This window comes from Colossoma macropomum, unplaced genomic scaffold, assembly GCF_904425465.1.
Source record: "Colossoma macropomum unplaced genomic scaffold, Colossoma_macropomum, whole genome shotgun sequence".
Taxonomy (NCBI): Eukaryota; Metazoa; Chordata; class Actinopteri; order Characiformes; family Serrasalmidae; genus Colossoma; species Colossoma macropomum.
This window is the reverse complement of record NW_023494794.1, coordinates 16335166-16348259: the sequence shown is the minus strand read 5'-3', so window position 1 is coordinate 16348259 and position 13094 is coordinate 16335166. Positions and strand designations below refer to the sequence as shown.

General features: G+C 44.1%; 4 protein-coding genes across 4 annotated transcripts; all 4 read right to left on the bottom strand.

Annotated features, from left to right (window-relative positions):
• Window positions 1-1460: 1460 nt before the first annotated feature.
• Window positions 1461-2499, bottom strand: LOC118814663 (histone H1-like). The gene has a single exon (XM_036580370.1). It carries the CDS (start codon window positions 2495-2497, stop codon window positions 1802-1804), a length of 696 nt encoding a protein of 231 aa, XP_036436263.1. The 5' UTR covers window positions 2498-2499; the 3' UTR covers window positions 1461-1801.
• Window positions 2500-8752: 6253 nt separating this feature from the next.
• Window positions 8753-9722, bottom strand: LOC118814666 (histone H3). Its single transcript, XM_036580373.1, has one exon. The coding sequence runs from the start codon at window positions 9716-9718 to the stop codon at window positions 9308-9310; it is 411 nt and encodes a 136-aa protein (XP_036436266.1). The 5' UTR covers window positions 9719-9722; the 3' UTR covers window positions 8753-9307.
• A 150-nt stretch (window positions 9723-9872) lies between these two features.
• On the bottom strand, window positions 9873-10991 carry LOC118814667 (histone H2A-like). The gene has a single exon (XM_036580374.1). It carries the CDS (start codon window positions 10688-10690, stop codon window positions 10304-10306), a length of 387 nt encoding a protein of 128 aa, XP_036436267.1. The 5' UTR covers window positions 10691-10991; the 3' UTR covers window positions 9873-10303.
• A 106-nt stretch (window positions 10992-11097) lies between these two features.
• LOC118814664 (histone H1-like) lies at window positions 11098-11814 on the bottom strand. The gene has a single exon (XM_036580371.1). It carries the CDS (start codon window positions 11781-11783, stop codon window positions 11172-11174), a length of 612 nt encoding a protein of 203 aa, XP_036436264.1. The 5' UTR covers window positions 11784-11814; the 3' UTR covers window positions 11098-11171.
• Window positions 11815-13094: the final 1280 nt, after the last annotated feature.

The window sequence follows — 13094 nt, the reverse complement described above, 5'->3', positions numbered from 1 at the left end:
TGAAGAGGTCGCTGGGGCGAAACTAAACACAGATAAGACGGAGGGAATATGGCTGGGTGGAAATAAATCGCCTCACTTGAGTTTAGACATGAAGGAAGAGGTTAAAATTTTAGGACTCTCAATTACAAGAGGAAACTGTGCTGAGAATAATTGGAATAATAAAGAGGAAGAGATCAAAACAGAGTTGGAACAATGGAAAGTCTCAAATTATAAAACCAAGATCCAAATTGTTAAAACTTTTGTTTTGTCCAAATTGCTGTACTTAGCCACAGACTATTGAGACTATTGAACATCTGTTAATTCATTGTGAACGATCTGTGGATGTGTGGAAAAGACTAAAAGCTCTGGGTGTTAAATTCGATATGAATGTTAAGTCTATAAATGTTTAGAAATTTTGAGGAAAGATTGTCAAAGAATATTAAAGATTTTTATTAGTTGATTGTATTACTAACTGTAAACTGTGGAAAACAAGATGTAAAATGGTAATACAACAGATGCAAATCCCTGCAGAAGTTGTTTTTAAACAGAAACTTTTGAACTGAAACGACTGCGAACAATGGACAGAAAATCAAAATATCGCTAGACTCTGCTGGATTTATAATTCTCCTTTAAATTCAAATTCTGATTTAAATTAATTTTAAGTTTGTGTATAATTGTATTTTAGATGGATTTGTTGTGTTTGTGCGTGAAATGGTATTCATGTGACTTTGTATTTTTGATATGTAATTGAAATATTTAATCAAGTTTATTTAAAAAGGAAAACAGGGACGAGAGAAAAAATTTCCCCTGGACTCCGCTGTAAATAACTGTATACATTGCGAATTGGAGAAATGTTGATGTTTCTATTGTTGTATTGTGTATTTGAAAATGTGTTTGTGTTTAAATAACATTCCTCAATAAAGCGTGTTATAAAAAGCGAAAACATTTCTTGATGTCCTTTCCCTCTTGGTCTCTCTCACTCACCCGAGAGTTTGACGGCGCTAATCCGATTGGTTGGTGGAGAACGTATCATTTAAACCAATAGAAACAAAGCCATTTAGCCGATAGGAAGGGGTTCAGGAACTGAAAGACTTCATTTCAGCTTTGGTTGATGAACTCAACTGAAATGAACGGTGAGCGCACCTAAGACGAGTTCGTCAACCTAAGCTGAAATAAATAAACCCGATCTCAGAACGCCCTTCGTATAGGCAAAACGACTGCGTTTCTATTGGCTCAAATGGGAGGACCTCAAGGAACCAATCATATTAGCGCCGTTAAGCTGTACGGTCCCAAGTCCGCTTCTCTCACGCCCCCTCGTGCGTGTGTGACAGAGAGATGAAAACAAAGAATGAATGAAAGCAACGTATATACGCCCGTTTTCTCGCTCTTTTCACCTTTCATAGCAAACTTTACTGAAGAAAATTTATTTTAGTACTAAAACATCTTTAAAAATAGCACAAAAAACATTCCAAATCCAAATATTGAATTCACAATATTACAGTTTAATTACATTGAGTAATGTGACAGATTCTCGCTGTTTTCCTTTTTAAATAAACTTGATTAAATATTTCAATTACATACATATCAAAAGAACAATACAGAGTCACATGAATACCATTGTACACACAAACACAACAAATCCATCTAAAATACAACTACCCCATTCCCGCTCCTGTTCCTAAAGTACAGTAAGGGCCGACTAAAGATTTTCGATGTACAGCACGAAAGAACATTGAGCTCTTTGAGAGGAAAATGTGGGTGTGGCTCTTAAAAGAGCCGTTTTTGAGTGGAGAAAACAGAACACGAAAGTAAAACGGTCCGTTTACTTCTTTTTGGGGGCGGCCTTTTTCGCCGCTTTGGGCTTGGCTGTTTTGGGTTTGACCGCCTTCGCTTTCTTCGGGCTCTTGGCCGCCTTCTTCGGGGCTGCCGGCTTTTTGGCTTTCTTGGGAGACTTGGCGACTTTCTTAGCGGCCGCCGGTTTTTTGGCTTTCTTCGGCGATTTTTTAGCGGCCACGGGCTTCTTCGCCGCTACCTTCTTGGGCTTCTTAGCAGCGGCGGGCTTTTTGGCGGCCGCCTTCTTGGCTTTGGGCGCCGCTTTCTTTGCCGGCTTCTTCTTGGGCTCGGCTTGTTTCTTGTTGAGTTTGAAGGAGCCGGAGGCGCCGGTGCCTTTGGTCTGCACCAGAGTGCCCTTCGTCACGAGACTCTTAACGGCGATCTTGACGCGGGAGTTGTTCCTGTCCACGTCGTAGCCGCCGGCAGCCAGAGCCTTCTTGAGGGCGGCGAGAGACACGCCGCTCCTCTCCTTAGACTGAGAAACAGCCTTGACGATGAGTTCGCCGACACTCGGGCCGGCTTTCTTGGGCCGGGCGGCGCTTTTCTTCTTGGGAGCTTTGGCCGGCGCGGCGGCGGCTGGAGCGGGAGCGACTTCTGCCATCGTTCTACTTTTGCTGCGAGCGGAGCTGCACTGTTCAGAGGAACCTCCCTCTCCGGCGACGGGCCGGCCCCTTAAAAGCCACATGAGAACGGTGTAGACTCAACCCGGCGGGCGCTGTGCAGCCGTGCCTCAGTGACGCTCTCGCACTTGTGTTTCTCGTGGCGTTTATCGGCCAAAATAAGAGCGAAAGCGGTACCTGGAGAGCGTCCAACGGCTCGATTTTATAGAAGGGACTCTGCCGTGTTTCCTAAGTCCGGGATTGAGCGCGCAGCGACGCCTCGTTTCGCAGGGCGCTCTTAAAAGTGCGCCGCGCGCCACCCGCTCCGAACGAGATACGGTGTATTTAGCGCAATAATCTGTGATAAACGGTGGCAAACGGCGGCGCGAGCCTTCGGAGAGCTCCACGGCGCGTTCGGGGAGAGTCTCGGCGAGGGCGTGAGCGAACTCCGACTGGCCGAGCGCCCCGTTGATTAGGGGTTAAACGAGCTTTCTTGGAGCGAGTAAAGCACACGCGTAAGCCGGCGGCCGCTGGGGGCAGAGCCTGATCTCTGCTGATGTGCTGTTATATAAATAAACTTTGACTTGACTAGTTAGAAATAATCACAAGCTCGTTCTAACCCTAATTAGCTTTACCCGAACTTCTGCGTAACTAAACCCCTTCTAACCCTACTAGAAAATTATTTCATCACAAACCTAGAGGGAACTAGCTGTGAAATACTCCAGCTACATCATGAGCCTAAGGCCCAGTTCCAAACCAACTTTTAGTCATTCTAAATTATTCACAAGCCTAATGACATTCATAAGCCTGAGGTCTTGCCAAAATCCATCTATTATAGGTCCAAGGCTTAACTGTAGACATTCTTTTGCTTACTATGACCTCAGCAAAGTCAAAGGTCCGAAATCTACTTTCACTTTATCTAACTTCACCATAAACCCAAGGCCGAGCTCTAAATCTAATATTACATACTTTAACTACATGATAAGCCCCAGGTCTGGCTGTAAGGCTAATATGGCCTGCTCTAATTACAACATGAGCTAAACCCTAGCTCTGTGCTTGATTAATTCTCCAACTTCACCATAAGTCTAATGGGACGCTTTAGATCACACTTCACTCACTCTTACTCCATCTCAAGCCTGAAGCCCTGCCCTTGGCTCACTTTGACATTCATTAATTGTAGCACTATAGTTACTGTTACTTGCTCTAACTTTACCACAACCCTAGGGCCCAGCTCTAAACTCATGAGAAACATGGAAGCCTTTCCCCATACTGACTTTAATAACCTTTATTTTTCTTCATAAAACTAAGGCCTAGCTATATAACTACTCTCTTATTCTATTTATATTATGAATCTGAGGCCAAGCTGAAAGGCTTTTGATGAAGCTAGTCTCAGCAAAAGTGGCCTAAGACTTAAAATATACATAGAGTAAGAAACAGGACCTATAGAGCTGGGTCTTAGGTTTGTGCTTTATTCTTACTTCCTTGTGAACCTAAGGCCTTGCACTGAATCCATTGTTATTTATTTTACTACAATAAATGCAAGGCCTAGCTTGATGCCTCTTTTTGCTTACTCTTAACTTCATAAGCTTAAAAAAAACAAAACAAAGAAAAACTTTTTTATTCATGCTCTCTACATCAGGAGCCTCATACCTAACTAGAAACTTACTTATTAACCTACTTTCACTTACTTTGACCTCATAAGCCTGGGGCCTAGATATAAGCCTACATATACTCAATGTAAACACTTCCAAAGCTTGAAGCCAAGTCCCATACCTACTACTGCTTTATCTAACTTTATCATAAGCCCAGGGTCTAGCTCTAAATCTTCTCTTACATACAGTACAATCTGACATCATAAGCCTAAGACCTTGTCCTAAACCTACCTTAAGATTCTCTAATTTCACCATACAACTTAAGGCGAATCTCTAAACCTAACATTGCTTACTCTATCTACATTATGAGCCAGAGGCTCAGCTGAAAGGTTAAATTTTGGCTTACTCAGACTACATCAGCTGAAAGCCTAGCTCTGTAATTACTTTCATTTCTCCAACTTCTCATGCTATAAATGTCATTTCATTCACTAACTCAAACATAACTAAGGCCTAGCTCTATAACCTATCTTAGGCTCTTGATGCTTATCTAAATACATCTTATGCCCAAAGCCCAACCCTGTACCCACTATTACTCACTCCAACTCAACCATAAGTCACAGGCCTAGCTCTAAACCCATCATCACTTATTCTGACTACAATATAAATCTGAGGCCTAGCTGAAAAGCTCATTTTGCTTACACTAAATTCTTCAGAAGCCTAAGGCCTAACTCTGTATCTACCACTACTTACTCTGTCTACAGTATAAGCCTGAGGCATAGCTGTAAGCATGCTTTTTCTGTACCTACTTCTACTTTATAATCACAACTCAGTTCATGCATGTTAACCACATCAGGAGTCTAAGGCCTATCTACTAACATTCACTACACTACAAGACTACGGCCTAGCCAGTAACTTGCTTTCACTAACTCTAGCTTCAGCATGAGCTAAAGGCCTTACTCTATACCTACTGCTTATTTGACCACATTATAAGCCTGAGGCACAGCAGCCAGCCTCCTTTTGCTTACTGTAACTTTATCCTCAGCTTAATCTTTTAAGCTTTTTCTGTACCTAAATTTACACACTTCTTCGTAAACCTTACCTAGCTCTTAACCTACTGTCACTTATCTGTCTGCATTACAGGCCTGATGCGTAGCTCTAGGCCTACTTTTGCTATTCCAAGCATATCATGAGCATATATATATATCCTCATGTACCTCCTTTAACTTGTCCATTCATCACATGTCTATGGCCTCACTCTAACACTTGATCTAACTACATCATAAGCTTAAAGCCTAGCTCTGCACACACACTACTGCCAACTCTGACCTCACATGCTAGAGGCCTCACTGTAAACTCACCTTTACTTTCTCTAACTTCAAAATATGTCTATAAACATAGCTTTGCTCACTCTTACTTCATCATAAGCTTAGGGCATAGCTCTGTAGCTACTTCTACGTCATACCTTCATCATAAGCATGATGCCTTGCCATGTTCCTCTTTTTATTCACTTTAGCTGCTGCAGAAGCCAAAGGCCTAGCTATTAACTTATTATTCACTAACTTCAACTTTAAATCTATTTGTATTTACTATAAGCCTACAGTGGAAGTGTTAGAATTAGGCCTTAAACTCATGATGTACTTAGACTGAATGGAACGAGGTACATAGCAAGACATTAGGCTTACAATGAAGTTTGAGTAAGCAAAAGTATCATAAGCCTGTCCTAGGCTGAGCGTGCTGCAGTAAGGCTCTCTCTCCTTTCTCATAGAAAGCAATAAAAATAATCCTAGATTACTATTTAGCACAATTTCTAAAATAACGGAGAACAAAACAGTAACCCCAGATTCCATTAGCCGATAGCAGCAATGATTTTATGAATTTCTTTAGTGATACAATTGAAGAAATTCGGCAGAAAATTCAGAATACACAATTAAACTCTACAAACCTGCTGCTTTATAATGCCAGTCTAGATCCTGATAATACTATAATCAGTGCAGAGAGTTTTGAATTGTTTACCTTACGTCAAAAAAATGAACTAGTTAAAATCGTTTCTTCCACAAAAGGAAATTTTGCCAGAAATAACCAAACCTATTCTCTCAATAATAAACTCCTCTCTTAGCCTTGGATACATCCCAAAAACTCAAACTAGCAGTAATAAGGCCGCTGATTAAGAAAGCTAACCTTGATGTCTGCAACCTGTCAAATTATAGACCTCCTCGAATCTCCCCTTTATATCTAAGATCCTGGAAAAAGCGGTAGCAAAACATATCAAGCGAACGGGATGATAAAAATAAACTTAGCAAGATTGAGGACTGTATAAAAGACATAAAAGACTGGATGTCGAGTAACTCTCTGGTACTTAACGCAGATTAAACAGAGGTCCTGCTTCTTGGACCTATAGCAGCTAGAAACAAACTCTCTAATTTTACACTTAAACTTAACAATTTCTCAGTTGCATCAAGCTCATCTATCAAAAATCTTGGTGTCGTGATAGACCCTGATCGGTCCTTCAATGCACATAACTAATATTACTAGAACAGGCTTCCTGCATCTCCACAATATTGCTAAATTAAGAAATGCATTGTCTCTACAGGATGCAGAAAAGCTGGTTCACATATTTATTACTTCAAGGCTAGACTACTGTAATGCCCTGCTGGCTGGATGTCCCAGCAAAAGCCTTAACAAGCTTCAGCTATTCCAGGACGCTGCAGCCAGAGTTCTTACTAGAACCAGAAAGTTTGACCATATCAGCCCAGTTTCATCAACCCTACACTGGTTACCAATTAAATTTTTACATTGATTATAAAATTCTCTTACTGACCTATAAAGCTGTAAACGGACTCGCCCCTCAGTACCTGAGCGAACTTCTCTCCTACTATGAACCATCACGCCTACTTAGATCACAAGGTGCTGCTCACTATTAGTACCTGGAATTAATAACGTTACATCAGGAGGGAGAGCCTTCTCATACAAAGCCCCCCCAGCTTTGGAACAATCTTCCTGTTAATGTTCAGGACTCAGACACAGCCTCAGTCTTTAAGTCTAGGCTAACTTACTTGTATAGTCAAGCCTTTGGCAATTAGTTTTCGTTGTCAGATCTAGACCTGCCAGAGTCTCTGCTGCTCCGTAATACTGTAATCTGTGATCAGTCACTCATTACAGAACTGACTCTCTGTGTTTTTCCTTTCTTTGCCGAGTTGAACAGCTGCCCATCCTGTGCGTCTGATGCTGTTGCCTCTTCTGCCTTGATCTGGTACCACTGCTCACCAGCCTTTTGGACCGGCTTGACCACCATTGAGCTTCATGCTGTACAACGCTGTGCAATCCTCACCCTCAGATGCTGCTGCTGCCGTTCCATAATCATAAACTAATCAAATTAACCATTGCTCCATCTGTTTTTCCCGCTTTGTACTATAATGCCTCTACTAAAAATGTTTGCTATCCGGTGTCGACCAGAGGAGGATGGGTTCCCCTTCTGAGTCTTGGTTCCTCTCAAGGTTTCTTCCTCCTTCTCTTGGGAGCTTTTCCTTGCCACTGTTGCCACTATCGACGCTCATGAGGGCTCGGACCCGGATTTTCTTTCTGTAATGCTGTTGTTTTTTCTTTCTGTAAAGCTGCTTTGTGACAACACCTGTTGTATAGCGCTTTATAAATAAACTTTGCTGCTTGCTTAATCTCATTTCTACTTTCTCTAACCTAGTCATGTCCCTAAGGTCTAGCTTTAACTACACATAAACCTAAGGTTTAGCCCTGCACCTATTATTACACACTATAACCACAGTAGAAGTCTGAGGCTCAGCTATAAGCCTCCTTTTGCTCACTCTAACTTCATCAGGCACCTAAGGCCTAGCTTTAAACCTACTTGTACCCACTATGATTTTACCATTAGCCTGAGGCCTATGTGTAAATATAAATATGCTCTTAATTCATCATTAGCCTGACCAACCAATAACTTTCTCACACATACGCCATCATTAGTCTGAGGCCTAGCTCCACAGCTACCTTAACTCAATCTGACTACTTTTGAAAACAAAGGCTTAGTGATAAATGTGTAAAACTACTTTTGCTTACTCTAACATAAGGCTTACTTCTTAACCTACCTGTACTCACTGGCACTTTATCATTAGCCTAAGGATTAATTTCACTTACTCTGACTACATCATGAGCCAAACGACTGGCTCTACAACACAGAGCTAAGGCCTCGCTTCTAAAATAATTTTCCTTACTCTCATTTCATCATATGTCTCTGGCCTAGCTGTAAACTTATTTATACTCACTCGAACTTTAACATGACTCTAACTCAAGCCTGAGGCCTTGATAGGTACTTGCTCATACTTCCTGAAGCTTCATCAAAAGCCTAAAGCCTAGCTCCAAACTTATTTTGACTCATTCTAACTTCTTTGTTGACCTGATGCCTAGATATAGAACTACTTTTATCACAGTCTCACCTTATCACAAATCTAAAGCCATGCCTTAGTCCTCAGGGGTTCTCAATTTTGCTTTTGACGCCACGCCACCCAACACCATGTTCCAAATATTCCCTGCCCCACCACACCTGATCCAGTTCATAATCACTTGATGAGCTGGATCAGGTGTGCTGAGTCAAAGAATTGCTACTGGGAGAGAAAAATAAATAAAACGTTTCAGCACTGAGTAGAGTTAAACAATGCTCTAAATTTACCAGCCTACGAACTGCCTGAACACACTCAGCCTACCTCTGCAGGACATGTACTTTAACCTTTATTTGTTTATTTTTGAGTCTCTTCTGACTCCACTCTGGAAGGCCTTCAAATACAGAAACACACACACACACAAAGCATGAAAAGTATTTGTAGGTAAAAAGCTAGAATTGTTAATACAAATATGCATATGCACACAATGACTTGTTTTCCTAAATTCAAATGTGCACTTTAAAAAAACAGTCTTCCCTTTCACATCCTCATGCACTTTTAATGCATTTAATTAGACCATATTTGCTTAAACTGCATATAAAAATGTGATACACAAAGATTTTTTGTTCAAATACATCTTGCTCTTTCCATATATATATATAAAATTTCATACATAGACACATATAAAACACCATTACATTATCATTCTTAAAGTGTGACATTATCCACACAACAGAACAACCACAGGCATGCTCAGAAATTGAGAAATTAACATGTATTAGATATATTACATCACAGCACTTACGAGAGCTAGCAGTTCGCTAGAAAACTTACTCTTTTGGACTGAAACGCTTATGTGGCTCTTAAAAGAGCCTTTGGGGTGTTTTTTTGGGAACTTGTGAGCGCTCCGTTTAATTTAAGCGCGCTCTCCGCGGATACGGCGGGCCAGCTGGATGTCCTTAGGCATGATGGTGACTCTCTTGGCGTGGATGGCGCACAGATTAGTGTCCTCGAACAGACCCACCAAATACGCCTCGCTAGCCTCCTGCAGAGCCATGACGGCAGAGCTCTGGAAGCGGAGATCGGTCTTGAAGTCCTGAGCGATCTCCCGCACCAAGCGCTGGAAGGGCAGCTTGCGGATGAGCAGCTCTGTGGATTTCTGGTAACGGCGGATCTCCCTGAGAGCCACGGTACCGGGCCTGTAACGGTGAGGTTTCTTGACGCCGCCGGTAGCCGGAGCGCTCTTACGCGCTGCCTTGGTAGCCAGCTGCTTCCTCGGAGCTTTACCCCCGGTGGATTTACGGGCGGTCTGCTTGGTTCTTGCCATGTCTTCGAACTCACTAATTCTCGGGAAAAGAAAAAGAATAAACTCATGCGCGCATGACGGCTCTTTTAAGCACTGGAGCTGTTCGCCTCTCATTGGGCGTCTTGAATGTGCCCGCCTCCCATTGGACAGCCGTCCAAACACAGGCTAAGCGTTATTGGGCGTCTTCTTTCGCGCCAAATTTTTGACAAAAAAAAACGAGACTTTGCTCCAACGGCGTGGCGGGCTTCTGCATCACAGCCTTGTTTTTGTTAGCATGCAGAGCTTTTCAAGATTAACTGGAAATTCGAAATTATTTTTCTATATCTTACACGTAATTATTACACGCGTTACTCCTGAACTGGCGTCATTATATGGACGTCTGAGTTTCAGTTTGCTTCAGGAATGAGTGGATAGAGAGCTTCTAAACATTATTCAGTATGCAGTCGGGGGACGTGGGGGTGCTGTGTCTTTTATTTCACGCTCACGTAAACAGTAATCATAAACTGATTTGGGGGGGGGCGGTGACAAGGGAAAAAACAGCACGTTTGTCGCAGAAGTGGGTGGCTCTTAAAAGAGCCTTTGGTTACGTAAAAAAAGAAAAACAATTTACTTGGTCTTAGCCACCTTCTCGGTCTTTTTAGGCAACAGTACGGCCTGAATGTTGGGCAGTACGCCACCCTGAGCGATGGTGACTCCTCCGAGCAGTTTGTTGAGCTCCTCGTCGTTACGAACAGCCAGCTGCAGATGACGAGGAATGATACGGGTCTTCTTGTTGTCGCGAGCAGCGTTACCAGCCAACTCGAGAATCTCAGCAGTCAGATACTCGAGCACGGCAGCCAAGTAGACGGGAGCGCCGGCGCCAACACGCTCGGCATAGTTTCCTTTGCGCAGAAGTCTGTGCACACGGCCCACAGGGAACTGCAGCCCAGCGCGGGAGGAGCGAGTCTTGGCTTTGGCCCTAGCTTTACCACCGGTTTTACCTCTTCCACTCATTTTGCGCTTCTATCAACTTTGCCGAACTAAGCTGAAATAATGAGTGCCGGTTGCCGAACGCCTTTCTTATAGCTAAAGCGGCTGCGTTTCTATTGGCTGATATGCAACAACCAATCGTATTAGCGCCGTCAAACTCTAGGTCCCGCCCACCGTTCTTGTCCACGTACCCCGCTTCTCCCACACCCCTTCGTGCTGCCGCGTGTCTGTGTGTGTGTGTGAGAGAGAAACAAAGAAACGTATACGCGTCCTTGTTTTCCCGCTATATTCCTTTCCCAATTCCCCCTCCCATTCTCATCCATGTAACTACAAATTGCAGCTTAATTATTATGTCGAATCTGGTATTTTCTTATATGATTATTCAGTAATTAAGACTTTGTGCAGGAAGAATGAAAACTGAGCTCTTTGAGAGGAAAATGTGGGTGGCTCTTAAAAGAGCCGTTTTTGAGTGGAGAAAACACGACAGGAAGGTAAAACGGCGCGTTTACTTCTTTTTGGGGGCGGCCTTTTTCGCCGCCTTGGGCTTGGCTGCTTTGGGTTTGACCGCCTTCGCTTTCTTCGGGCTCTTGGCCGCCTTCTTCGGGGCCGCGGGCTTCTTAGCTTTCTTAGGAGACTTGGCCACTTTCTTGGCCGCCGCCGGCTTCTTGGCTTTCTTCGGCGATTTCTTAGCGGCCGCGGGCTTCTTCGCCGCTACCTTCTTGGGCTTCTTAGCAGCGGCGGGCTTTTTGGCGGCCGCCTTCTTGGCTTTGGGCGCCGCTTTCTTTGCCGGCTTCTTCTTGGGCTCGGCTTGTTTCTTGTTGAGTTTGAAGGAGCCGGAGGCGCCGGTGCCTTTGGTCTGCACCAGAGTGCCCTTCGTCACGAGAGTCTTGACGGCGATCTTGACGCGGGAGTTGTTCTTGTCCACGTCGTAGCCGCCGGCAGCCAGAGCCTTCTTGAGGGCGGCGAGAGACACGCCGCTCCTCTCCTTAGACTGAGAAACAGCCTTGACGATGAGCTCGCCGACGCTAGGACCGGCTTTCTTGGGCCGGGCGGCGCTTTTCTTCTTGGGAGCTTTGGCCGGCGCGGCGGCGGCTGGAGCTGGAGCGACTTCTGTCATCGTTCTGCCTTTGCTGCGAGCGGAGCGAGAATGAGCGCGAGCTGCACTGTTCACAGGAACCTCCCTCTCAGGCGACGGGCCGGCCCCTTAAAAGCCACATGAGAACGGTGTAGACTCAACCCGGCAGGCACTGTGCAGCCGTGCCTCAGTGACGCTCTCGCACTTGTGTTTTCTCATGACATTTATCGGCCAAAATAAGAGCGAAAGCGCCGCTTGGCGAGCGCCCAACAGCTCGATCTTATAGAAGAGACTCTGCCGTGTTTCCTAAGTCCGGGATTGAGCGCGCAGCGACGCCTCGTTTCGCAGGGCGCTCTTAAAAGTGCGCTGCGCGCCAGTCGCTCCGAACGAGATGCGGTGTATTTAGCGCAATAATCTGTGATAAACGGTTGCAAACGGCGGCGCCAGCCTTCGGAGAGCTCAACGGCGCGTTCGGGGAGAGTCTCGGCGAGGGTGCGGGCGAGCTCCGACTGGCCGAGGGCCCCGTTGATTAGGGGTAAAACGAGCTTTCTTGGAGCGAGTAAAGCACACGGGTAAGCCGGCGGCCGCTGGGGGCAGAGCCTGCTCTCTGCTGATGTGCTGTTATATAAATAAACTTTGTGATTATTTCTCACTAGTCAAGTCAAACTCGTTCTAACCCTAATTAGCTTTACCCTGACTTCTCCGTAACTAAACCCCATCTAACATTACTGGAAAATTAAATCACAAACCTAGAACAGATAAAGAACTATCTGTGAAATACTCCAGCTACATCATGAGCCTAAGGCCCAGTTCCAAACTAACATTTGGTCATTCTAAATTATTCACAAGCCTAATGACATTCCAAATATCTACCTTCACTCACCCTAACTTCATCACAAGCCTGAGCTCTTGCCCAAATCCTTCTATTATAGGCCCAAGGCTTAACTGTTGACATGCTTTTACTTACTATGACCTCAGCAAAGTCAAAGGTCTTAGCCGAAATCTACTTTCACTTTATCTAACTTCACCATAAACCCAAGGCCGAGCTCTAAATCTAATATGTATTTTAACTACATGATAAGTCCGAGGTCTGGCTGTAAGGCTAATTTAGCCTGCTCTAATTACAACATGATCTAAAGCCTAGCTCTGTGCTTAATTAATTCTCCAACCGCATAATAAGTCTAATGGGACGCTTTAGATCACACTTCACTCACTCTTACTCCATCTCAAGCCTGAAGCCCTGCCCTAAGCTCACCTTGACATTCATTAATTGTAGCACTATAGTCACTCGCTCTAACTTCACCACAACCCTAGGGCCTAGCTCTAAACTACATCATAAGCCTGAGGCCTAGC

Coding starts and splice junctions, on each gene's coding strand:
- LOC118814663 (XM_036580370.1), bottom strand. CDS start 2,497: ATGTGGCTTTTAAGGGGCCGGCCCGTCGCCGGAGAGGGAGGTTCCTCT.
- LOC118814666 (XM_036580373.1), bottom strand. CDS start 9,718: ATGGCAAGAACCAAGCAGACCGCCCGTAAATCCACCGGGGGTAAAGCT.
- LOC118814667 (XM_036580374.1), bottom strand. CDS start 10,690: ATGAGTGGAAGAGGTAAAACCGGTGGTAAAGCTAGGGCCAAAGCCAAG.
- LOC118814664 (XM_036580371.1), bottom strand. CDS start 11,783: ATGACAGAAGTCGCTCCAGCTCCAGCCGCCGCCGCGCCGGCCAAAGCT.